The sequence below is a fragment of the Phalacrocorax carbo genome, chromosome 20 (genome assembly GCF_963921805.1).
Source record: "Phalacrocorax carbo chromosome 20, bPhaCar2.1, whole genome shotgun sequence".
In the NCBI taxonomy this organism is placed as follows: domain Eukaryota; kingdom Metazoa; phylum Chordata; class Aves; order Suliformes; family Phalacrocoracidae; genus Phalacrocorax; species Phalacrocorax carbo.
Genome location: NC_087532.1, coordinates 2,900,971 through 2,926,840, shown reverse-complemented (window position 1 = coordinate 2,926,840; position 25,870 = coordinate 2,900,971). Strand labels below are relative to the sequence as shown.

At 45.6% G+C, this 25,870-nt stretch overlaps 1 protein-coding gene across 5 annotated transcripts in view; it reads left to right on the top strand.

Annotated features, from left to right (window-relative positions):
* The first annotated feature begins 1,069 nt into the window (after positions 1-1,069).
* MIB2 (MIB E3 ubiquitin protein ligase 2) overlaps positions 1,070-25,870 on the top strand; it is a 52,051-nt gene continuing 27,250 nt past the window's right edge. For 2 of the 5 annotated variants that reach the window (XM_064470454.1, XM_064470449.1), the window contains exons 1-4: positions 1,070-1,170; positions 1,551-1,670; positions 18,641-18,994; positions 19,470-19,641. In XM_064470454.1, the coding sequence (XP_064326524.1) occupies positions 18,748-18,994; positions 19,470-19,641 (419 nt within the window). In that variant the 5' untranslated portion in view covers positions 1,070-1,170; positions 1,551-1,670; positions 18,641-18,747. Of the gene's footprint in view, positions 1,171-1,404; positions 1,462-1,550; positions 1,671-1,897; positions 1,915-13,771; positions 13,941-18,640; positions 18,995-19,469; positions 19,642-25,870 lie in introns of those variants that run through there. The other 3 variants (XM_064470450.1, XM_064470453.1, XM_064470451.1) reach the window with 3 other exon arrangements.

The window sequence follows — 25,870 nt, the reverse complement described above, 5'->3', positions numbered from 1 at the left end:
GTTCCGTGCTGTGGTCTTACCACACTGCAGGCCTTCCAGGCTTGGCACAAATATATTACTCAATTCTACTTCTGTGAGCACTGTTCCTTGCTATCGCTGCAGGCCACTCTTTCAAGCCTTGTTCTGCTATGCCAGTCTACATTAGCAGAGACTAAATGTAAAACAAAATTCCACTCCATTAGCTTCCACAGAGCCATGCTCGAAGTGCCACCGAGCAACAGAACGGGACAGGCAAGCTTCAACAGAGTGTTCGCAAGGTGTCTCTGACCTCAGCTGGGGTAAAGTCAGTAGAGCGTGTCCTACCCCAGACACAAGAGATCCACATGAACAGTGTCATCAGTATCACGAGCAGAGAGACGATACAAACTCTTATGTTGCCTCTGCCTCTTTGAAGAGAAAGTCATTATAAAATAGTAATACCCTATGCTTTTAGGTACACACATTCTGATTCACGCTGTGGTGGCACTTAAGCCACCAATGAACCCATGCAGGCAATATCTGAGCTGTGATCTTGCTAAAAAGACATCCCGCAGAAGGCTGTCCAGGAGACAGACGGTAGAGGCTTCCAGAGCTCTCCCGGCTACCTGCTGAACAAGGACACACGGCGCCTTGCAAGGAGTTAGGCTGAATCCTCAAATCTCCCTTACAGCGGACTAAGCTATCCTAAAATCACCCCCAAAATCGAACACGTGAACGTTTAACAAAGAGCGTCCCGGCGTGGATCCGGCATCGTTTCACGGTCAGCCGTTCCCGCGGGTTTCCACGGCTATTTTGCCTGCGCAAAGAGAAAAGGAGCCCAAATATGAATTATACTGGACCCCACCAAGGCGTCAGGCGAAGCAGAAACAGCGAGCACGGGCAGCACCGCCTCACGCCGCGGCGGGGCAAGAGCCCGGAGCCGCGCCCGCAGCCCACCCCGGGGCCTCGCCCCGGAGCACGGCGAGCCCGGACCGGCACCGGAGCCGGGCCCTCCCGCAGCCTCCCGGGACTTGTAGTCGGCGTCGCCCCGCGGGCGGCGGGCAGGGCGGGCAGGGAACTACCTCTCCCAGCGTGCCCCGGCCGCTGTCACCGGGCTGCGAGGGGCCTGGGCGGGGCCGAGCGGCGCCGCTGCAGCACCCGCGGGGCCGCCGGCCGCGGCCGGGCTCTTAGGCCGCTTCCCGGGGCGAAGGGGTGAGAGGGGGCGCCTCGGGGGGAGCGGGGCCGGGGCTGCGAGGCCACCTCACGGCCTGGGCAGCGCTAGGGCCCCCGGGGGCCGAGTGGGGGGGGGTGTCTCTGGCGAGCAGGGCCCCGGGCGGCCGGTTGCCGGCGGGGCGGGGCGAGGTGGGGCGGCCGCCCCGGGGGCGGGAGGGGACAGGGCGGCCGCGGCGCTGCTGCTGCTGCCGGCGAGGGTGGGGAGGGGGCGCCGGGGGGGGGCTGCGGCCGGCGCTGAGCCCGCCTGTGCCGCCGCCGGAGCCGTCTCTGGTACTTGGAGGTCGTGAGCGGGAAGGGGGCCGCTGGCGGCGGCCGTGGCGCCCACCTGAGCCGCTCCTGGCGGTTTCTCCTCTCCGCAGGCCGCTGTGGTAGCTGCTGCTCGGGCTCCTGCGCCGAGAATGAAGCAAACGCAGCCCCTGGCTAAGGACGGCGCCTTTCTGAAGGGTTGTCTGAATCTTGTCCTCTCTCGGCTCTGTCAGGTATGTGCCTTCCCACCCACCCCCCTCCTTTTCTTCCTTGGGCTAAGCTGGTGTCATGGTTTTAGCTCTGCTCTAAGTAGCCAGTCTTCCATCTGCCACATTTAGTCAGGGTTGAGCCCGTAGCGGGGCGTGTCTGCTTGCTCCTGCTCCATTTTTATTTCTTTTCCCTCGGATGGTGGGCGCTGGCTGCCCGGGAGGGCATAAACACGCATCCCGTTTTCCTGTTCTGAAACAGGTACTGCAGGTAAGTCCGTGCTTGCTCAGGTGAGGGCTGAGCGCTGAAACGCTGGCGGTGATTCCTGCTGGCATTTTGTATCACGGGAGCACGTGTCGTGTGCTGAATATAACTCAGAACTGAAGCACGTGTGGCTTTTCCTCTCTTCTGTTTTGGTGATATTTGAAATCTTCCTGAACTGAGAGAGAGTTATGAAAACAAGGGCCAAACTTAAATCTAGAGAAAATGGTACAGCTGCATTGGAAACACTGCATACGTTTGCTCTGATTGCCCTGCAGAGACTCAACTCCAGAACTTACTTTCTGAATGTAAATTCTAATTTCTACCTCACTTAGAAACAAGTGAGCTCTGGCTCACCTTCATGGAGGTCACTTGAGCTTGGCTTTACTACTCAACCTTATTTCTTTTTGGCTAAGGGCCTCACTGCATCCTCTGCACTTCTCTGTTGCTATAGGAGGAGTTTATTTGGCTCAAATGAGATACTATTCTTATTTCTCCTCTGTTTAACAGCTCCTTGGTTCCTAAAACTACTTCCTATGAAGAACAATGCAGTTGTTCATCCCTCTGTGTCCTTCCTTGTACTTGATTACCTGTTGAATTTTTCATCCATGGTTTCAGGAACGAATTGTCAAGGGATGCAGCTGCTGTAAATAACGCACATTACCCACATTGTTATGATTGGAATGATGCTGTGTGTCATGTTGATAACAGAAATCAGAAAGAGAAAGCTTCAGTAGCCTTGGCAGAGCTAGAGAAGTTCTTGCCCTGCTTTGAGCTTTGCTTTCTGCTCTGAGTCATGGGTGTCTAGGTTTGTGTCTGGAGCAGCTACTTCCATTGAGCGGATGATGGTTCCCTTCAGGAACTTCTTCCTTAAGGCAGCCATCTAACAGCGCAGTAGATTGCGTGTCAGATAACTCGTGCTGGTGTCCCAGCTCTGTTGCTGATGTATCTTCGGCACCTTCTGCCTGTTCCCATACTAATCCTGTCTGCTTCTGTGGTGGAAGGACATGAGTTCATTTAGGACTGGCAAGTGTGCCTGCAGCATATTAGCAAACAGTTACCTAGCTGTCCTTTAACAGCGTTACCACAGATTCTGTTTTCTTGAATAATTATTCTCTTCTTAGGCTTCAAAAAGGTAAATATGTTTCCCAATCCCTTTCTCTTTGCACAGCATACCTCTCTGAGTCACTGACGTGAGAAGAATCTTGATAATTTTATGATATTTGTTTGCTAATTGTGATATTGCTGTATAGCTTCATATGTTTGTATGTGTATTTTGAATGCATATTTGAAGCTCTGTGACTGAAAAATCCTGTGCCAAATTCGTGTATAAAGAATTTGTGATTTTCCTGCTTGGGTCTGCAATGGTGGTAATTCACTGCTGGGGTTGTTTGGAAGAATTAGGAGTCCATGCATAGCCTATTTCTGCTAAATCTTTGACAGATGTCTTGGAAGTTGCAAAAATTGTGGGAGTACTATGAGTATGGTGGCTGCAATTGTCTCCTTCCATTTTCGCTTGGAAAGGGGTACCTTCCTGGCTTTCTAAGCCACCTGGATCAACAAGTGTGTGGCTGTGTGACCACCGTGGGCTATTCGGAGCTGTGGCAGTTATCGCTGAAACAAGCTCATCTCTTGTCTTGCATTCGTGTAGCGTTAGTATTGGTTGCTTGTAGAGACTCGTCTTTGTTGTGTATGGTTTTGCTGAGTTGAAGGCTTTCTCCAGCCTGAAATTAAGCTCTGCTAGGTCATGTTGCCCCTGCCTGCCTGTTCCCATCAAATCTGTTTGCCTTGCTCATCATCTCTGATACAGAACTGCTCCTGGGCTCTGGCAGAATTCAGGGTCGTGCTGAATGTGACCGTACCACTTGTGATAGTACTGGTCATGCCCTTTCATTTTGAGTTGATGTTTCTCACGGATCCAGGAATAGAATGCAAAATCCTGTGAGCGGACTGTTCATGTCCTAGCTGTTTTTCAAGGATTCTGATTTGTGGCTTATCAAGGGCATTTATGGAGGAGCCAGGGTGTTGTAATACAGTGTGGTCAGAGGGAGACTGATGCAACTTTCAGTATACTCTCACTAGAAACTCTGATTGGAGAGAGGTCATTGGATACTCTTTTCTCCTTAAGCAAAGAGTGAGGAAGTGGAGTCTCCTGTTTCTTCGGAGATTTACAGAATTTAAATATTTCTGCTCCCTCTGTAATGGGAGTTGTGGTGTTTAAAATTCCTGAGAACACGGAACAAGTCTTCTAGCATTTAGACTGGCTGTATGTGAAAAATGGTGTCAGTGAAGTTATGTGTGTCCTAGCAGGACAGTAAATGGCTTGATTTTAGACCTCGATCCACGTTCCTTGACATGGCCCCAAGGAAACATGATGGATTACAAGCTGATACTTCGCCCTGTGACTAGTATGGGTCAGGCTGTGGAGGACACAACTTGGAGCTAGGATACGTGAGCTTTGTTCCTGTCTCTGACACCGGTTCTGTATATAACTATGGCTCAATTTCTTGTCTGTAAAGTGTTCGTGCATTCTTTAAAGTACTCAGATATCTAGCACTGAAAGATAACATCTGTACTTCTAAAATACACAGACTTGTAAGTGAATTTGTGTACGTGCTGACCCTCAAACCATGGTTAAGTACCAGGGAGGAAAGCAACAGCTAACTACTCAATTCATTCTGCTCCTACGCAGCTGATGTCTCTCTAGCCAAAGGCATGTCAGGATGGATTAGACTTAAACCTTTTGATCTGCTTTCGGAGCACAGAAAGGGCAAGTTCCAGGCTGAATACTGACAGGAGTGCAATGTTGACCATTCTGAACGCCTGAAGGGGAATCTGGAAGTTGGTAGGATGAGCTATCAAGGCTCATCACAGATTCAGCAGGTTTTATGCTCCAGCTTGCTCTTTACCAGAGTCTGCAGTAGCTACTTTTCATTTTGAAAAGTTGGAGTTGTGTACCTAACTCAGATGATTTGTAATCCTATTGTATCACCACTGCTGAGGGTACAGGAGTCTAAATACCTATCAACAGCCACATCACAGAACCACGGTACTATGTTTTCTCCAACACACTTTTCAACCACATGTCTACCAGCAGGACTTCAGTGTTAATTCTTCTTGATTTTTTTTTTGTTTTTTTTTTAAACTCAGTAATGTTATCCTTCTGATTTTGAATGACTTGTGGGGAAACGTACTGCCTTTCTGGGCAGACAAGGCAATTGTGTAAATATATTGAAAGATTATGAACTCTTAAGTGATTTAACCCAGATTTGCATGGTAAATAGGGGTCGATAGCTGGTGTGAGAGAGAGGCAGACCTGAGCTTTACCTACGGCTCAACACCATCAGCTCTGGGCCAGATGGTCTTGCCTCTGAGAAATGTATTAGAGCAATGTCTAAATAAGAATACAGTTGAAATCTGCTGCCAAGACAGATTTCTCACTGTTGGAATATGTTTCTGTGTGGTACTCCACTTCTAGGTGACTGAAAATATGTCTGGAAGGGATTTTGATATGGCCACCTAGTCCATCCTTTTCCACAAGGCATGATAAACTGCACCAAAATCATTCCTGCTAGATACGTTGAGCTTGTTCTTTGAGTAATGGAGATTTTCTAGCTTCCCTGAATGAGTTGTATTTGACTTTATTAAACTAATTTTTTATATATATATATAGTGACTTTTGTCAGTGTTCTGAACGAGCACAAAAACACCTGCCAGCCAGGGCAAGGGATGCCAGCTGATTGAGCATTGACCTCTTAATGCCAATGGCCAGAAAAGCGATGGTGATTCTTGGCAGGAGAGGGGAGCGGAGTCACTCAGTGCAGTGCTTGCAAGTTTTTGTTTGTTTTCCTCCATGGAGGATCCCTGTGGCATAAGGGTATGGCAAAGTTAAAATACCATTCTCCCCTTTTTTCCTATGTAAAGTGAAAAAGCCCTTAACTCAAACTTAGCAAATAATTGCCTTTTTGTTAAACAACATCACCTGGTGGTTGTGTGTGTGGTTTTGGGTGTGTGTGTGTGTTTGTTTTTACTGTAATGCAATGTAAATTTAACTCTGAAATCCGCTATTGAGGAAAAAGCAGATTCTCATCAGCCCCAGCTACTGAGCTTTTCAAGGCTTGCGGCAGCAATCTGCAAACTGTCAGGTCCAATTAAAGCAAATGGCTGGAGCTGTTTTTCTCCCTCCTGGAGAGAACACAGTTCATCAAAAGCCAGAAGGAAATTTCATGAGGCTCATGAGCAATTATCTTGTGCGATGTAATAAGAGAGATCCACTCAATGCCCATTGTGAACTTTCACTTATAATCACTCTTAATTCTCCAGTGGGCAGATGAGCACTGATCTCACCCATTTAAACCCTGAAGTTTTTGTGTTCAGAAGAAGCTGGTAGAGGAAACTTGTTCTTTTGTAGGGTTTGACTGATGTTGACTTGTAAATCTGAATTTTGAACATCCCTGACCTGGCAAAAGATATTCCACCCTTCTGTGTGTTGTGGGTTAACCCTGGTAGGCAGGTGAGCACCACATGGCTGCTTGCTCACTTCCACCCCAGTGGGACAGGGAAGAGAACTGGAAGGGTAAAATTGAAAGCAGGATTTCATCAGGTATAAGGGTTGCGTGGGAAGGCAAACACCATTATTCCAAGTGTCTTCCCTTCCTATTTCTTTCCCCCAGCTTTTATTGCTGAGCATGAGATCCCTTTGGTCAGTTGGGGTCAGCTGTCCCGGCTGTGTTCCCTCCCCAGTTCTTGTGCACCCCCAGCCTCCTCGCTGGCAGGGCAGTGTGAGAAACAGAAAAGGCTTTGATACTGTGTCAGCATTGTTCAGCAATGGCTGAAACATCAGTGTGTTATCAACACTGGTTTGGCCACAAATCCAAAACGGAACACCATACAAGCTACTATGAAGAAAACTAACTCAAGCCCAGCCAAAACCAGTACGCTGTGGTATACTGCAACTTCTGTTGTTGGAAGTTTGTGACAGATATTTATTTTAGTTTTACTGGTGGTGTTTCCCAAAGGTTGTGTTTGCATTTGTGTGGCTTAAAGCAAATATTGACCTACTGTGCAATCCAGTTTATTTCATGGCTCTAGTCTGTTGGTTAGCATGAAATTGATTCGTTAAAAATACTGTGCCATATCTTTGCTGCTGGTAGATTGTGTGGCTGATACTGTCACTTTCTGTTTAACTTATTTTGTTACTCATCACTGACAAAAATCCCTTTTCAGTCCGTAGAACATGTTGTCAAAACCAGTGTGGATTGAGGCTATGCAGCTGAGTGCTTGGTTTTCGAAGCAGGTTTACTTTTCTGTGTCGGCTGTCATCACAGGTGGGTTGAAGTTTGAGTACAGTAAGAATTGAAGGTTCAAGGCCAATTCAGTTCTGATTTGATAGCTCTAGAAGACTGCAAGGTTTTTTGTGCATACCTTCACACCCAAGTGGAAGAAGTTCTCTGATCAGTGTATTTCTTGAGACTTCAGCCATATTGAAGCTGTGGTTTTCTGAAGGCCCCCCGTGATCAAAATTAAGGAGAGGTGTCTTCTTTCTGAGACTTCAGTTGTGGTGGTCCTGGAGCTGAAAGTAGGCAGTACTTTTTGTCTGTTTAGCCTCAAAAGTACAGAGGACTTCAGTGTTCAGGTATAACAATAAAAGACTCTCAGCCCTAATGTTTGTACCTAAACCCAAGAAATTCAGTCTCAGAAGAACTGCTGACTGTTCCTCTGTCACAGTTCTGAATGAGGGTCTTGGCTTTTGTCCAGTTATCTCTTGTGCTCTTCCTTAGCTAAGCAGAGTCCACCTTTGACTGTGTTTCCTGCAGCAGCCGGCTCAGTTGGCTTTTGTGTCCACTGAAGCTGTTAGGTACTGCTCTACTTGCATGTAACGAACCTAGAAGTGTAAGATGAGTAGCTTCTCTATAACTTCTTCCATCCTTAGGATCTATTCTGAGATTGTTTGCCTTTTTTTTTTTTTTAGGAAATCAGAATGCTGGGGTCAAGCTTCACGGAAGGGTTTGCACAAAACTACTGTTATTGAATATTAATAAATTTGCTGATGCGTCCTGTAGGCCTGTATCCTTTAACAAGGTGCAAGAATAGATAGTAAGCCTGCATGATAACTGCTGAAGGTATTGCTCCTACAACTCCAAAGGGAAGGCAGTGTTCCCCTCTCACCATAACAACTCAGTGCTAGAATAAAACCAGTGCAAACTGAATGTAAAATTCAGTTTCGGCAAAACAGATCAATGGGCTGGCATTTGTAAAGGTCAGGTGCTGAATGTAGAGATAAAATGCACTCCGTGGGACTATCTTTAAGCATAGTGCCTGGCTAGTTATTTTTAGCGTTTCCTCGCTCTGTGTCCCAGAATTTCAGGATGTGTGCTTGCTCTTATACAGTGAAGCTGAAATGACAAGATATTAATCCCTGAGCAAAGGCATATTAATCACCTGCTTCATTCTGTTTATGTAATACAGTTAAATATACTTTGAGAGCAGGTGAGGTGTGGGGCACAGAAATGTTTTAACCTCATGCAAGCTTTTTCTTGATTGATTGGATTTTAACAGTGGCAGCTGCCCTATTTCTGATTTTTTTTTTCTGCTGAGAGTAATTTGTCAGTAGAATGGCTTCGTTTATCTGCTATTGATGTTTAAGCCACAGAAACATCATCTGCTCTTTTCTTCCCCCCTGTGCCAGCGATGCCATTTTGCAAAATTTAGACTAAACAGAAATCCTGACTGCACAAAGAAAGTAGCACTGAGACCTTGTGGCTCTGCAGTGGAATATTAAACTATTCACTTCAGCCAATTCTGCAGATCCTTTTGGAGGGCTGAGGTGGGGGGGAATTTCATGGGTTTAGTCTAATTTGTAGTGGTTAAGTTTGTCACGTAGTGGCTGAGGTGGTATCACTGTTCTATGTTAGAAGATCTGCTAGGGCTGGGAACTAAGAATTTGTATCCTCTGTGCTGTGATTAGGCACTGTGGGGTTTGCAGTGTGACTGGGCTTTCTGGCCATCTCTGTGTTAGCCACAAAAGATCAAGCTTTGGAAACTGCCCTCTCCAAAATGGAGAGTGGGGCTTTTCTAGACTCTTAGTCTCAGTGGCTAAACAAGAGCTGATCTGACAGTGCTGCTCTTTGTATGAGCAAGGGCTGTGGAATGAGATCTGGAAAACAATAAACAACTGAATGGGCCTGACTGCATGTTTTCCCACATCAAGAAGCAGGATTTGTACTAGTGCTGTGTTATGAGGTAGTATTAAAGCCCAGTGTTTGTGAATTAATAATTAATTGCAACAACTATTCTGAAATATTCTTAACTATTCTGAAAGCAAAAAAAATCTTTATCATGTGATAAAATTCAATTTGGTCCTTATACTAGTGTTATTTTTCCTCACTTAGTAGGGTTTTATGTATAGGTGATAGAAGGCACTATTACCAGCGAGCCTCTTAGAAGAGGCCTGCTGAGAAGGCAAGGATTTTGTTTGAGTAGTGGGGAAGCTAGTTGAAAGGAAGAGACTGAGTGAGTTGAGGAATAGGTGATACACTCGTTTCTGAAGAAATGGGAGAGAATTAGAATATGTATTTCCTTGGGAGGATTTTTGGGCCCAATACAAATGGTCTATGTAGAAAGCCAAAATTCAGAGTAGACAAGGAGAGAGATCTGCGAGTGGTAGAGCTGGGTATTGAACTGGCGTGAACTGGAGTTGGGGTAATAAAATGCCATGGGATAGGCAAAAGTCTCCAGCAGAGCTCGTGCTGGGAACTGGAGGTGGTGTGCACAGAGTTCAGGTGTGCGGGGAGCCAGGGAGGGCCTCCTCTGAGTCTGAAATGGCATGAGGCAGCCTGGGGCACCACAGCCAGCTGGCAGCAGTTAGGGCTAATGGCTCCTAGCCTCACCTGGGAGCTGGGAGGACCGAAGCTCCAAGGTGGCCCTTATATGGTGGTAAGCCAAAAAGGATTATTTACTGAGTGTTTTGCTGCTTTTCTGGTCTGCTTACACCTAATAGTGAATATATTTGTGGGAACTGTGTGTATCTTTGAGAGAAATTACACTGCATCCTCTTAGTGAGAGCACATGAATGTGTCTGCTGCGTGCCGTCCTGGGGTCTTACTGTTTGCTGAGGAAAAAGAAAGCGATCAGTAAGTCTGAATTTAAGCCTGTTGGCATGAATACTAGCTTTGGTAATTAACTTAGCAGCTTTGAGTCTTGGTCAGAGGGATTTGATCCTAGTTGTTGTCTATTATCAAAGAATAGCAGTATGGCACGCCGAAGTTCAAGGCGCTGCATGCTAGTGAGGTTCTTCAGACTGCTCCACGCGGCCATGGGCGCAATGAACTGCACTTAGTGTTTCTACACAAATGTGCACAGCATGAGGAACAAGCAAGAGGAGCTAAAAGCCTTGGCCCAGTCCCAGAGATATGATATCATTGGCATAAGCGAAAGCTGGTGGGATGAGTCCTGTGACTGGTGTGCCATGATGGATGGTTGCAGGCTCTTCAGGAGGGACAGGCAGGGCAGGCGAGGTGGGGCGGTGGCATTGTATGTAGCAGAGGAATGCACAGAGCCTGCAGTTGGTGATGGCACAGTTGAGAGCCTCTGGGTAAGGATTAAGGGTCAGACAAATAAAGCGGATGTTGTCGTGGGAGTCCGCTATAGGCCACCCAGCCAGGAGGATGACATCGATGAGTTATCCTTTAAGGAACTAAGAGGTGCCTCTAAGTCATCTGCCCATGTCCTTATGGGGGACTTCAACTTGCCTGATGTCAAGTGGGAATACCACACGGCCGGTACAAACAGGTCCAGAAGATTTGTAAGCCATCTGGACAATAACTTGCTACGGGTACTAAGGGAACCAATGAGGAAAGGTGCCTTCCTCAATTTGTTGCTTATTAACAGAGAGGGTCTCATGGATGAAGCGGTGATTGGTGGCTGCCTTGGCTACAGCGACCATGAAGCCGTCAAGTTTAAAATCCGTGGTGTCAGGAGGAAAACTGTTAGCAAGACCTCAACTCTGGACGTGAGGAGAGCAGACTTCAGGTTGCTCAGGGAACTGCTTAGTAAGGTCCCCTGAGGAAAAGCTTTTGAAGGTGCTGGGCTCAGGCTCCCCAGGGAGGCAGTCATGGCACCAAGCCTGACAATATTCAAGAAGCACTTGGACAACACCCTCAGACACATGGCGTGAATTTTGGGGCTGTCCTATGCAGGGACAGGAGTTGGACTCGATGATCCTTGTGGGTCCCTTCCAGCTCAGGACGTTCTGTGACTCTATGAATGCAGAAGTATGTATTTCTGTTTTGCAGGAAGGGAAGCTGGGGTAGGGAACAATATTTAATTGTGTAGATAAGCATTGGCCAGGCATTTAGCTATTCAACTTGTGTTGGTTTCACAAAAACACTGCTTGTGTCTGGAAAGGGGAGAAAACCCTGTCAAGCCTTGTTTCTGTAGGGTGAATGCTCACAGGAGTAGTGTAGAAAGCACTGCTAAAACCCAGCTGCATAGCGACTGCAGTTCTTAAGCCAATATGAGCTGACTTAATTTAGCTGTTACACCTAACTTGTTTGGATCTCTGTTGATGTTCCCAGTGTGAGGATATACAAAAGTAAACCTTGAAGTTTTACAGTAGTGGTAATTGATCAATCTAAGTGTTTAATTTCTTAATAAGACTTTTTTTTTAATGCCACTGTGTCCCTGAAGTTCCCTTGGAAGCAAGCAGTTAAAATGTGGTATGTGTGGGTACGCTGAGGGCTTAAAATAAAATACTTGGAGTGACTAGGAACCACTTTGGCAGCTTAATAATACAGAATGGTTGAAGAAACTGCTCCTGACTGAGTCAGGTGCCTCTCTGCTGCCTGTTTTAGTTGGGAGCAGGTCCCCTTGATCCCTGATTTGAACTGCAGACCTTTGCTATTGTGTAGAATCCCACTGCAGTGAACAACGAGGCCAGCAGGACCACCACCAGTGTCCTCTGGCGTCTTGTTGTTGAACTGTCTCCTGAAGAACGAACAGCATCATTCCGATTTGCTTGCTTGTGCTGCAGTGAAATTGTTCTGGATTTCTGCTGTTGCAGGCAGCGCTGGGGATGTGCTCTGTTCCAGGCTGTGCTCGATGTTTGTAAACACTTTATGCATTGGGATCAAGGAAAGAAAAAGCAAGTGATGTTTATCTTGAGAGAGCTCATGGGCTGCAGTTATTTTGCTGATGTCAAATGAATATTGTCCTTATGCACAGTGCCCTGGCTCTGCTTGGTATGTTCACCTCTTCCCCGAGAGATGAGTGAGGATCAAATACTGAAGCACAATTCTGCTCATTTGCTAATAAAATTCGCAGCTGGAATGTCCCTGGCATACCTTTGCTCTGCTCGTTAGGTCCTTATGAGCACTGATCTAATCAGCACTGACCCAAAAGGATCATTGTCCGTTTTGGTGATCCCTGTAAATGTTTGCATTCATTTCATCTGGTTACTGCCACTTGCAGTTATTGATCGTTACAGCTCTGTTAGTTACACTCTGTTTTCTTAATCCTTTCACTGCTTTCTGTTGCTTTTCAGTGCAAGAATCTTGGCAACGTTCATTTACTGTGCCGTTATTGCTTCTTCTGCCTTTGCTGTTTCACAGAGAATGAAAGACTATAGAGGTAGCTGGGATGCAAGCTAACTCCCAGTCTGCTGCAAGCTAATTTAATAAACTCAAGCCTGTGTGTAGTTCTTCCTGTGCTGCTTATTCACTGTTTGTAGGTGGGGTGGGGTGGGGTGGGTGTGGTGGTCTCAGAAGACAGGCTGTAAAACTCTTCAGATCCTCTTCTGATTAAAATAAGCTGCTTTACTCACCTCTTAAGTTGTGCTGAGGATGCCAAAGCTTAATTCTCTTACTCGTTGGATTGTACGCCATGTGCAAAAGGTCATGTGGAACAATGGGTTTATAGCTCCATAGCAGTGGCATGGGGGCAGCATGAACACAATATGTGTTGAATAAACAAATACTGAGTTTGAAGAATTGTTGATCTGCCTGTATTTGTCGGGCAGAGGACAGTGTTTTCTCCTCTTAGTGATGTTATGTATTTTCTGTCTCTGAGTGGGAATTTATGGAAGAAATCTTGACCCCTGTGATGACCGCCCAGACCACCAAGGGTTCACCGGGGGAAGATTGTGCCCTGGGTTGGCAGTCTCTAGCCCTGTGCCAGCGTACCCCGTTGTGTAGTCATGTTCATGTCAGAGGCCTAGCGCACGCATTTGGAGCGTGCACGTGAGCGGGAGCCATGAGGAGGATACAGGATGGTACTGTGAGGGGATTGTATGTGGTCTGATGCTGCAGATGTCTGGTCGGGAATCATGGCTTTCGAGCATAAAAATAGTGATGCTCACTGTGGTGGTTCTCTGGGGGAATCTGACCTACAGACGTTTCTGAGACAGGGCTGGGAGTCGCTGGAGTGGTGTCTGGAGGGAGCAAGGCATCTCCTCGCTCGCTGTTGGCCTGATGCAGACGACTGCAAGGGGCCACGTTCTGGCCCTGGGCACCTGCCTCGGCTCTCGGAAGGAAACACAGCTTTTATCCCAGACCCGTGCTGGCCTGCGGTGCTGCCTTAGGCTGGAGTGGGGAAGAGAGGGGCTCGCCCTCAGCCCGGGTGGCTCGCCCTCCTGCCGCCGCCAGCAGCCTCTCCGTCGCAGTCCTGCAGCCGTGGGGCCGGGTCGCTGCAGCTCCGCCGGGGAGGTGTCGGTCGCCGGGCTGCCCTGAGCGTTCCCCCACCCCGGGCCGGGGCTCTCTGGGGCCGGCGGGGCCGCCCGGAGCAGAGCCGGGCCGGGCAGCGGCTGGCTCCGCCCGAGAGCCGCCCCGCGGGTCCCGGCTCGGCTGCGCGGCGGTGACTTGTGACCGCACGGCAGGCCGGGGGGGACGGGCCGAGGGCGCCTGCCGGGAAGCGAAACCACCGCCCGGGGCTTCGCAGCCGCCCTCTGCAGCCGGCGGCCCCGGCCGCGGAAGGCGCGGGCCGGCGTGAGGGACGCGGGTGTGAGGGACGCCGGCGCGAGGGAGGGCCGCTCCCGCCTCCAGGTACGCCGGGCCGGGCCGCCCCGCGTCTCGGCTGGAGCGGCGCGCTCGGACCGCAGCTGGGGCTCCGGCCGCGGGGGGGGCGGCAGGAGCTGCCGGGGGTGGAGGAGGAGGAGGCCCGTTGCTCCGGTTCGTTCGGGCTCTGGAGCGGCGACGGCTTTCCCGGTGATCCTGCCCGGTCGGCGGCCCCGGTGGGAGCCGGGCTGCCGCTGCTCTGACCCCCCGGGCTGGGCCCAAAGGGTCGGGCTCTTAGATCAGCTCTAGGGGTTTGTAGCCCATGGGTGCTTTGTATTCCTTGGAAAACCACCTGCGAGCAAGAGAATGAACGTAGGTAGGCAACGTGAGCTCTTTGGTAGGTGTTGGGGGCTGCAGGTCTCCATCAGAGACACGATATCCAAAATAACAGATTGTACCTGAGGAGAAGGAAGAGCAAAAGAGAATGAAAACAGGAAGAGACGGGGATGATGGTATTTTCCAAAATGCTTAGCGTAATGATGACTTCTCTTGGAACTTGTGATTTACCAGTTGGGAAAGTCAGGCATTTCAGGCTCAAGTGAGCTGCTGTGGAAAAGACCCTATAATAAAAGTTCTGCTGCAGCGTCTCCGTGTGAGTTCACAAAGGATGTTCAGAAACTAGAGGAATATCAACGTCTGGGCTTTGCAACCTTGTGCTGCTCTTCTGGAAAAGTGTATGATTTGCGTTTGTCATAGCCAGAGCACTTAAGGAAGCATCCTTAGGACAGGTGAAGCTTGCTAAGGTGGAGTAGTTCACCTGAGAAGACCATTCAAACTGCAAAATACATGTAAAGGGAAAAGAAAAGCTGCTTTAAAAAAACAAAACAAAAAAAATCACCCACATCTTCTGTTTACTATACTGCTCAAATAACTTGATAACCAAGTTACATGCACTGATTTTGTCAGTCTGCTTACACCACCGTTCGGTTCTGTTTGCTGTGTATCCAGTACAGAAGCAACCTTTGCCTCTTACGAGGCAGATATTGGGTTTCTTCTAGAGCACCTTCTACCAACAGCACAGTTTGAGTACTGGGAGAAGGCTGCAGTGATCGTTGCAACTAAAATGTTGCGGACTGAAGGTGCCTAGTTAAGTATTACTGGGATTTCCTAAGAATGGACTCCTAGATTACACCTGGGCTGTTCTTTCCTGTGCCACAGTAGATGAGGTCAGAACGTTAGGTCAGGATTCAGAAATATGCTTGTGCCTTACAATGTTTGTTTGTAGATACTTTAAACTCCCATGGGAAACTGGTGTTTCCTCTGTGAATCATTTCTGGCAGCTCTACCTATCCTTCCCTGAAATAATTATGATGCAAACAGCATCGAGGGAAAAGTACTTGCTTCAATGAGTGAAACATTTCCACATAGGAAGTAAATAATGGTGATTTCGGGCAGGGTTCAGACTGCATGGGTATTGCAATTCATCTCATGAAGACTCTGAAAGGTTCTTTACTGTTGTTATGCATCACCCCTGCAGATTAGATGGGAATGCAGAATGAATTTGATGCCTTCTTGGGTGGAAAATGGAGTATTCATGTTAAGACGACAGCCTTCAGAGCAGTGAGCAAGGGATTGTATGAAGGTCATTGCAGCACAGACAGCTCCCTTAACCAGAATTCAGCATCACAGGTGCCTAGCTGAGCTACAGTAGCTTCCCAGAGATGTGGGATGAGTTCATGTGCAGCTCCTTTGTGAGTCGTAGGGACCAGGGGAAGCTTGATGCCTGTGGCAATAGTAAAAGTCTGTTCCCATCTGGGGATCCAGCTTATTTTGGGCTACTGATGAGGTGGTTTTTTGTCCTTGCAACTCAGTACCTGTGATATTGACAGAGGCTGCTGTCTATTGGAGGTTCTGTGCCAAGATACCTGGTGTTGGCATGTCGTGTTTTATCTGTAAGTAAATTCCCAGTGCAGTGAAATGATGCTTTTCTCCTGGACTCTCTACAAAGTGTCTTCATGTAGCTTGTGTATTTCACTGGCAGTTTGAAGAAGGGATCTCTGTAGCATCCATGTCAGAAAAGTAGTGGGAAGGTGCACAGAGAAAAGTGTGTGTTTGCCCATATGTAGGTCACACGTTTCTAGCCACAAGTCAGTTCTGACCTGGGGTTGGTACCCTGCTGTTTGACTGCTCTGTTGAGCGTGTGTCATGATATATAGCGTGCTAGCCTGCTCTGCTGTTTTCAGGTAGCAAGGCAGCATTCTCCTTTATACTGCAGTGACTTAAATTATGTGTTTGTGGCACAGCCTGGAATATCCTTTTATGATGAGTAATTTGTGGGACTGGCATTGCCTGCCTTAAAATGCTGGGAGTTCTGGAGCCTGTGATGTTTCATTCATTCCCGGGGAGACGGAAAAGGTCCACTGAAATAGCATAAAACTCTTAAGGTTGGGGCATGGCACTCCGTCGTCATCTAAAAAACCCTGCGGTATTTGTTTTTTCCTTCTCTAAGCACTGTTATTACCTTCTCCCATCTTTCACCAGTTCACTTGGATGAAAAGGCGGGGTGGTGGTTGTTTTTAAGGAAAAGCCGTGTAGCAATAATTGAACTGTGCTTCTTTTGTACCTTTGCATAGTTGGATGTTTCCATTTGTTTTCTCTGCAGTGGGTTTGACTGCCTTGACTGGTTGATAGCAACCTTTTAAAAAAAACAGTTCTGCCTCTTAGTTACAGCAATAAAGTGTCCATTTTATTCATTTCTGGTCTGAAGGAAGAGGGGATCATACAAATCTCACTGGGCTCTGCAATGCTTTCTAAAGAGGATATTCTTTCTGATGATTTCTGTTTTCATAAAGAAAGTAAACACCAGTGCACCTTAACCTCAGCAATGTTACATCCAGTTCCACTAAGGAAGTCGAAATGAAAGTGTTGCCCAAGGCATATTTTAGTGATGACTGGAACAAAAGATGACGTGAAGTTCATGTGGACATTTGTTTTTGATGTTGCTCTTGTATGACAGGTGTTGGGATGTCACAGTGATGTGTAGCAGGAAGAGTCTGAAGCAAGAGAGATGCTACAGCTGAACAGAAATCAGGCTCTTTCTGCGTGCTTGAAGCTTGATTTTGCATCAAACTAGCCTGCTACACCTTTAAAAGGGGGTGCTTGGCTGGAGGAAGAGTTTATTATTAGGCCTCAGTGGTTTCAGTTGCTTTATTGGTAGATGATAGTGTTAACATGTTAACTGGCTGCGTCATGGCAGTTGGTAAGACTTGCTGTACTTTTGGAATCTGCACAGTTTGGCCCTTGACATTCCGTTGGTTTGTTGTTTTTGTTGTTTTTTTTTTTTTTAATTTTGAGAAAATTTTGGGTGTTATGGATGGCTTGAGGAGGAAGAGGGAGACCCAGGGATGCCCAAAGATAGAAGGATGCTACAGTAGATTTTTTCAGAAGTCAAAGCAGTAGCTTGGCCCTAAATATTGAAAGCTGCACTCCTCTGTTGTCTTGTTGTGGTAAAGAGGTGAACCAGGCTTTGACAATCTGTTTGATTTAATTCAAAGTTGTGGATGTGCTGCATCTGTGTGGTATTCACCTCATATATCAATTGTCATGGCAACAGCTGGAAAGGCTATCCCAAGCTTTTACTGATCCCAGCACAAAATCTGCAGTGCTTATTGCAGGGAAGCAATAACCCTTCCCTGTTCCTGCTGTAGCTATCATTGATAAATAGCAGCAAAGATTGACATTTGTCTGAAGTTGGCACTTTTTAAAAAACTGCTATTACTTTTGGAAAACAGACAAACATTTCTTTCATGTACATCTTTAAAACTTCCTGTATACCAAAATCAAAACTAAAACTAACTTTCTGGGCAAGTAAAATGCAACACTGCGGTACTAGGTAGTAAGACGCACATGAAGAGTCTTCCTCAAAAATAGGCTGGTATTGCCTTTTTTTTGTTGCTAAAATTGTGCTGCTGGTGTTTTCCTGGTCATTTCTTTCAACTCTGTTTTCTGTGGTTTTGTGCTTCTGTTGTCATTGTGTCTCTGGTAGCTGTTGCACATACTCCTGAATTGGAAATCAAGGACTGGTACTGGAGACTTGTAAAGACTTCACATCCAGTTCTCTTCTGTCACACCCAGTGCTCTGGAATAAGTCTTTTGGATATTATGCAGGTGTTTCTGTGCTTTGGAAGTCTGGCTAGTTTCCGGATCTTTCCCATCTGTACTAAAGCTGTGGGGATCCCTGTTTTAAATGAAATACAGATTTATCTACTCAGCAGGTCAGGCCTCTTCTGTAGCCAGGTCATTCTGCAGAAAAAAAGTTACCTTTCTTGCCTCTATTTTTAATTATCTTTTTTTTTAAACGGGGTTGGAGTTAAATTTACCAATGATACCATGAAGAAAAGGGGCTTCCAGCTTGCTTGCTAAAACGCAGCTGTCATTTTTAAAACACCAGCTGGACTGCAGTTAAGATTTAAGCTAAAGAGATGGTAGCCAGGATGTTCCTGAGTAATATCTCAGTGCACAGAATGTCTTATGATGATGTTTACAGCAGGATAGGAGAAGTACTTTAAGTTGAGGTTTGAGTTCTTTTCACCTGAGAACTGGAATCTGGAAAACCTACTGGTCCTGCTAATTCAGCATGAGTTTGTGTACCAAGGGTACAAGCTGCACTGGCATCTACTCATCTTGCTATGAAAGTTATTGCTGTGATGTTTTGAGTAGCACCACTTAATTGTATGTTTTCTTATTAGGTGTGCTGAACATGCTGCTGCTGCCGCCGCCGAATGTGTTGCTGATGAACCTGCCTGTCTCTAAGACTCCTTACGTGGACGAATTTTAGGGGTTGCTGTGCAGGCCAATGGACGTGGACCCCTATGCCAGCATGCAGGTTGGGATGCGGGTAGTTCGTGGAGTGGACTGGAAGTGGGGCAGCCAGGACAACGGTGAAGGGAATGTTGGGACTGTGGTTGAGATTGGTCGGACAGGCAGCCCAACCACTCCCGATAAGACTGTGGTCGTCCAGTGGGATCAAGGCAACAGAACCAATTATCGAACTGGATTCCAAGGTGCTTACGACCTTCTTCTGTATGATAACGCACAAATAGGTGAGTACAGCGTGGACAAGAAGCACAAACACTAGTGCTGTAAACCTATCTCCTTTAACATATGTAACACCTGCCTCGCATCCTAGCTGGAATGTTAAGCCTTGTGCAACTGCCTGTGGACTCACGTTTAGCAGCAGTGTATGCTCAGCCAATTCATGGCAATTAAATTCCTGTTTCCCTCTATGCAAAGGCTTTATTTCCTCTTTCGTTTTTTTTCTCTGTGGGTCTAACAGTTTTGTTGACTGTCATTCTGCTAGATTCTGGCATGACTTTTAGGATGAGTCCCTTAAACCAGGAAGTGAATACTTCATATTACACCTATTACTTCATATTATATTATTGCATCATCAATACACGCACAGTACATGATTTTTCTCTTTAAAACATGCTGATGTATTTAGTTCTAACAGGCTGGTCATCCTGGTTTCTCTGGATTTTGTGTGGATCTTATATTCCTTTGCTTTTGTTCTCCTAGGTGTCCGTCACCCTAACATCATCTGTGACTGTTGCAAGAAGCATGGTATACAGGGAATGCGGTGGAAATGTAAAATGTGTTTTGACTATGACTTGTGCACACAGTGTTACATGAACAACAAGCATGACCTGTCTCACTCCTTCGAGCGCTATGAGACAGCACACTCACAACCGTAAGTGGTGCTATAGGGGAAGTCCAGTGAACCATGCTGAGATTCATCAGTCACTCTTCTGTAGCAGTGGTCTCCAAAATGGGGGTGCGTGCCCCAGGGGGTGTGCAAGATGGTTTGTTGAGGTGCAGGAATAAAATAATAGAACTTCAGTAGTGCATGTCTGAATAATTTATAAAGAAATAAAGGTACATATATTGGGGAGCCTTCAAAATATTTTTACTTTTTTTTACTGATTTTTTTTTTTTACGATCAAAAAGGTTTGGGACCACTGTTCTATAGAATAATGTAAGGCTGGATCTGACAGTTTTATGGAGCTGCTTGAAAAAAGACAGCAACAGAAATCAGCAGAATTTTTCTGAAAAATTAAACTCAATATGTTTGCCTGCTCTGTTTTTTCTTTTCCTCCCTCCCCCAATGAAATAATTCCTTAGACATGCTTTGCTATTTGGTCTTCTAAGATAACTGAGTGTGCACAGGGAGGCTGACAGGATTCTTGCACTCCCAAATTGTTGATTCCTTCTCAGGGTCTGTACTATTCACTGAAGAACACCACCTTCTCATTTACTCTTACTCTGCCTCTGCACATTAGCATTATTGGCAGTGACTGCTACACCGACGCCTGTGGAACAGTATCCATAATTTTATGCTCATTCATGATGTGCCAAAACAAGGAGGTCTGTTCTCCTGTCCTGAGGAAAAACTGAAAAATAATCTCAACAGCAGCTTTATTTCTGCCTGCTAAGGTGGGCATGAAGATGAAAAGTAATAGGAAGTCACCTCGTATGTCACTGATTTTCTTTTTTTTCTTTTCAAGGGGAGGGGGAAAAAAAATCACTGTGCATTGAATCTGTGTGTGGAATGGAAGTGTAGTTACATTGCTTAAGGCAGTGGTGTTGGATTTACAGCTGGTTTTCCTCCCATATGGGAGGCTCTTTCTGGAGTTGATTATCATAGCTTTGCCAGTGTGGCTGAGCCAGAATTCTGAGTGCTAGCAAAGGGATAGAGGTTGCTGTCCAAAGATGTCCCCTCTGAGCTCTGAGGCTTGTGTTTATCCACCAGATTAGGTTGCTTCTTGAGCTTGTGTTAATATCGACAAGCCAGCCAGACCCTGTTGTGAAATGAGCTTTGTATTTTTATATATATATAAAAATATATGTGTATATATAAAAATAGACCTTTTTTTCTCTCTCTGTGAATATTATAGTTAGCTCCAAGTCAGAAGTGCGTGCTTCTGTCTGTTGTTTGAGTTCTAGGTACATAATCTTCCTCACATTTAAAGAAAAAAGAAAAAAAAAGTAGGCAACAGTTACTGTAAGAGGCTGCACTGTTGCAGAGCAGTCCAAGTGTTCTGGCCTTTGCAGGGATTCTCCAGGGCGCTGCACAGGGCTGCATTCTCTTGGGCGGCAGGCCAGCTCTGTTGCCTTTCCTGACCCTCATCAAGAACACCCCGGAGCGCTATCATTTCTCAAAAGGCAAGTTCTCCCCAGGACTCTCATCCTCTGTAGAACTTGTTTCCTTTTCTGTGGAATCTGAACGGTGAAAGATGTAAATAGAGCATCTTTTCCTTTCAAGGCTTGTCTCTGACCTGTGTCCAGGCTGCTGTTAGGCAGTGGAGTGCTTGCTGTCAGTGTGGAAAGAGATCTTGGAAGGCTGCCAGTGAACTTGCCGGACCTAGGACTGTCCTGTGTGAGTTGTTTGCCTTTCACAAAACACTGCAGCACCACTCTGGAATGTCAGAAGCACTGGAGGGCTCTTTGGAGGTAGCTGTCCGCTAGAGCAGAGCTTGATGTCTGATGATGCTTGCCTCTTAGTGGCTTTTCAGTTTGATTTGTTTTTTTTTCCTAAATTCCTTCACTTTTTTCTGTGAGTGTGGTTCATTCCATGGTTAGAGAAAATGTGATTTAAATTAACTTTTTTTGAGTTGATAAAAAGTCTAGACATAGGCCAGAGTCTGTGATACCAAATCCCTCATTAAAGTAGCAGTATTCTGATTTACATTAATATGTGTTAGCAGGAGCAATGGTCTTCCTAATACCAGGCAGCTAATAAAAAAAAAATGGCAAAAGAAAAAGGTGTGTGTGTGTGACATCAGGGACAGCATGAATCTGGTAGACATGGCAGTGGTTTCTGGGAGCCCCAATAATGGGTAAAGGAAGAAGCAGCACTACCTGTAATTGGATAGTATAACATCTTTCCTGCTGTTCCTACGTGGCAGGTACTGAACGAAGCCATGCTGAGGGTTGGAAAGAAATTAGAAATCCACAGTGAAGAAGCTTCCAGTTGTGGAAAGCTGCAATTTTAAAGGTGAATGAAAGGTACATATTGTGATTCTTAGCAGTCACTAAGCTTGTGGAGAAAATGGGCTGTCAGAAATGCTTTTTGTTTCAGTCATTTGACTGAGTTGCCTGGTAGAATACTGTCCTGTAACTGCAATGGATATGTGATTTATGCAAGAGCTTTCATACGGGGAGATGGCAAACTGGAACAGTTTTACTCAGAAATGTCTTGCAGTGCCAGAGGAGGAAGTAGGAACACCTTTGTTTTTAACACAGGTGTAATCCTATGATTTGTTGGTCCAGTGCTCTGTAGATTGCTCTGCATTAAGAATGGAATGTTCTTGTTTTTAAAAAAAAAAAGTGAAACTAGGGGGAGGGAGGGAGATCACCTTCCTTTGAACAATGCCCCAGAGAGGATTTCTTTGGAGTAACTGAGGTCTGAGCTCTAAAGACACCTTGCCTTAGGCAATGCAGCATCCTTTTCGAAGAACAAAAATCCGTACTTATGACTCACTAGGGCTATCATTAGATCACTCATCTCAAATTTTCTTGCTTAATAAAATAGAAGAGAAAACCATTGGCAGTTCCCCAAGGACCAAAAAAAGCTGTGTGTTTTAAAAGATGTGGTAACTGCTGTGTGGATTTTGGTTTTCTTGAGGTTTTCTTGCTACCTGCTGTTGCTTGAATGGCTGTGAAACACTGGAGGAGTCTCCTTTAGATGAAGAGCTGGGTGTTTCCAGCCCCTGCCTGGTCTCCATCCTTAGCTGTGAGAGAGCATCGCCATGCGTCCAGTCTTGCAGCTCCTGCCATTGCTGATCCTTTGACAGAAGCAGCTGAGGCCTCTGGTAGGACAATTGCAGACATCTCAGTGGGATGTCCTGGCGCAGCAAATCGCTACCACCTGCGCTGCCGTTGCCAGACCCACCGCATGGCACCTGCGCAGCCAAACCTAGCTAAAGCCAGCTCATAACTGTTTGTAGCAGCTCACTAATCCTAGCATTTAAGAGGCCTTAAGCCCAGACAGACAGTGTAGAGGGTTCACAATCAGTTTTCTAAAGAGGCTTTGAAGACACCTTTACCTGAAGGCTATTTCAGGTCTTAAATGACCTGAGTTTGAACCTCTGGTGGCAAGAACTACTGATTTCTTCTTAATATTTTGCCATTTGAAATAAGCTCTTCCTGGCGTCTTCCAAGTGCTGGTATTTTTTGTTGGTCTGGTTTGAATTTTGTGGCTGTTTTGGGAGAGGTTCTCATCCTTAGTTTAAAAGGATGGACAGCTCAGTCTCACTCAAGACCTCTTTTCTTTTTTTTTCTCCCAATCTTGCATCCATTTGCTGAATATATGCTTAGTAACTGGAAGATAAATCAGTGTTTGTAAGCAGGACAGCAAAGCAAAACTCCTCGGGTTTATGTTAGGGCTGGAATAGCCAGGCATACTCTGGTGAGCTCTGCAAATAAGTCTGAGATAATCTTCCTCTTACACAAAATATTAGTAGTATTATATTCAAGTCCAAATGGCATTTTGCATGCACCACCTTCTCAGGGATGATGCTAAGCTGAATTTCAGTAGGGGATGTGGTGCATTTTACACAGGCTATTTTCTAGATTTCATTCACCAATAAATCACTGCCTTAAGTTTTCAGAAGTCCCTTTTTTTTTTATCCTGGAGCACAGTGGAGTTGGAGGAGCCAGCAAACTACACAGGGAAATGTTTTGTGTAATCAAGCATAAGAAATACAAATATTTGCTCACATTGTGTTTTATACTGTAGTCAAAAGAGTTTGCGGTTATTTTCAGCCATAATTCTCAAACCACTTCTGTCTAGTGTAGTTACCAGTTGCATTTCTAAATCAGATACATTACAAGAACAGTGCCTGCTATCATTTAGGTATGTATGTGCAATGCAGACCCATTCAAGGCAGCTTTAATAATCCAGCCTTCCATCTGTGACTGCTTATACTGTAAGCCTGAACTAATATAGCAGCTGAGTGACAACTGCTGGGCGTTTGACTACTAGGCAATAAAGGGGATGCAGGTTGATTTACTGTAGTAACCTCTTCAACATTATTTATGTTGTTATTTATGCAATGTCAGTTTAAGCTGCTAGACTAGGAAATTTTGGCAAGTAACACTTTGAATCAAATCTCTCTTGTGTGATGATGTTTATTTCCTGACTCTTTAAAATGCTCATTAAGTATTAGTTTATTAATATGAATTTTATTCTGTTAATGAATTAGTTTAATTTTACTTTTAAAAAACCCTATGATTTACCAGATAAACTATGTAACTGTACCTCCTTAAAAAAAAACCTGTACGTTGCAGAACACTAGGTCATATCCCCACTCTAGGGCTTCCCTTATTTAGTTTGGAATATTCTGTTTGTTTTGTGGAATGGGGATTAAATTTCAGTGGTATATTTTATCTTTACCTTTTCTGGAATTAAATGATTAAAACTGTAAGCAAGAGAAATCTTCACTAAAACATCATTAGCTTGTGTTTTGAACTAATAGTTATGTTTAAAGGGTAATAACAAGACATTTCACTCTGTATGCTCACCAGTGCTTCTGTATTGTTCTCGGTACAATATTCTGCCATTAAAGGCCGCCTATAGACATCTCTGAGGGCATAGCTGAGAAAACCTGTCTGCAGGACAGTGTTGAGCCTTAGGTGCACACACACATTTAGTTCACATTTAGTAGCCTTGGTCTGAAATCTTGCCCACTGTGGCTTTCCAAAACTGAGTCTGATATGAGTTAGCAAAAAAGACAGGAAGCATTTAGCCCGACTCAGACCTTGTGGTCTGAGTTACAAATACAGCTGGTTTTGTGAAGAACTGTGCCTTGGCAAGGAAGGGTAGGATCGACAATGGAAATACTTGGTGAAGACGGTTCCTGAAATAGGTTTCTGTGATCCTGATCCCTCACTAGCGTCCTTGTCTTAGTCTGGTTCATGCGTGAGCAATCAGCATCCGCCTGCCATCTGTCATAATTTCCTTCCTTTATCCTTTGCTGGAAGTGCTTCAGAAAAAGCTTTGCTAGGGAGGATTAGCAAATCTAGAATTTCCTGCACCACTGAGGTCAGTTTTGCCTGTAGATCTGAGATCTTTGTGTTGGCTTTTCTTGAGGTAGCCTGTGTAGAGCTTTCTGCATCCTGGAAGGAGTGTGGGTTTGTACCCATCGTGAGCTGAGATTCTAGTTTACAGCTGTGCCTTTCTGAAGAGATTAACACAATATTTATGGCCTGCTACCTTGCAGGGTGACCATCCCTTCTGCTTTCCAGTCCGGTTTCTTCGGATGAGAGTTCTGTGGTGGAGAAGTCTCTCTGTTAGGTTAGCCGTGCCTGGTGCGAAGGGGCTCTGCCTTCTGCAGAGCTTCAGATAGCTACTGCAAATGAAAAGCGGTTTCTGTTTAAACTTCTGCAAGTCAGTTGTTTTGGGTCTCAAATCTCTATCTGTAAAGCATGGATGATGTTTTTTTTCTAGCTGTCTGGAGCATAGCTCTCAGTGATGTGAAAAGCTATGTAAGCACCTCAGTGAAATTCGAGCATAGGCAGAATATCCACAGGGGATGGTTCCCAGCATGCTGAAGAGAGGCATAGCTTCCCTCTGTAGTACACGCTCCCAAGTGTTTTCTGGACTCGATAGTAATTTAATATTGTGGAATTTGTAGGGCAGAAATGGCTGCAGACTTTGGCTGTCATAATTAAAATTGTTATTAAAGGCAATATTGCAGTGATTAAATTTATCCCTAGGGTATTTTTGCAAGACACTAATAACTGCAGTTGTTATCCAGTATTTGGAGCAAAACATGTTGAATTAGATTAAAACCTAAGATGTATTGGCTCAGGAAATCTGGTTCTCGCATCATTCTTTGGTGTTGCTGGTCAGCAGTGTGGTTCAAGACAAGGTCAACGCTTTTGTGAGGCCAAAGAAAGGCGGCAGTTACAGTGGGTTG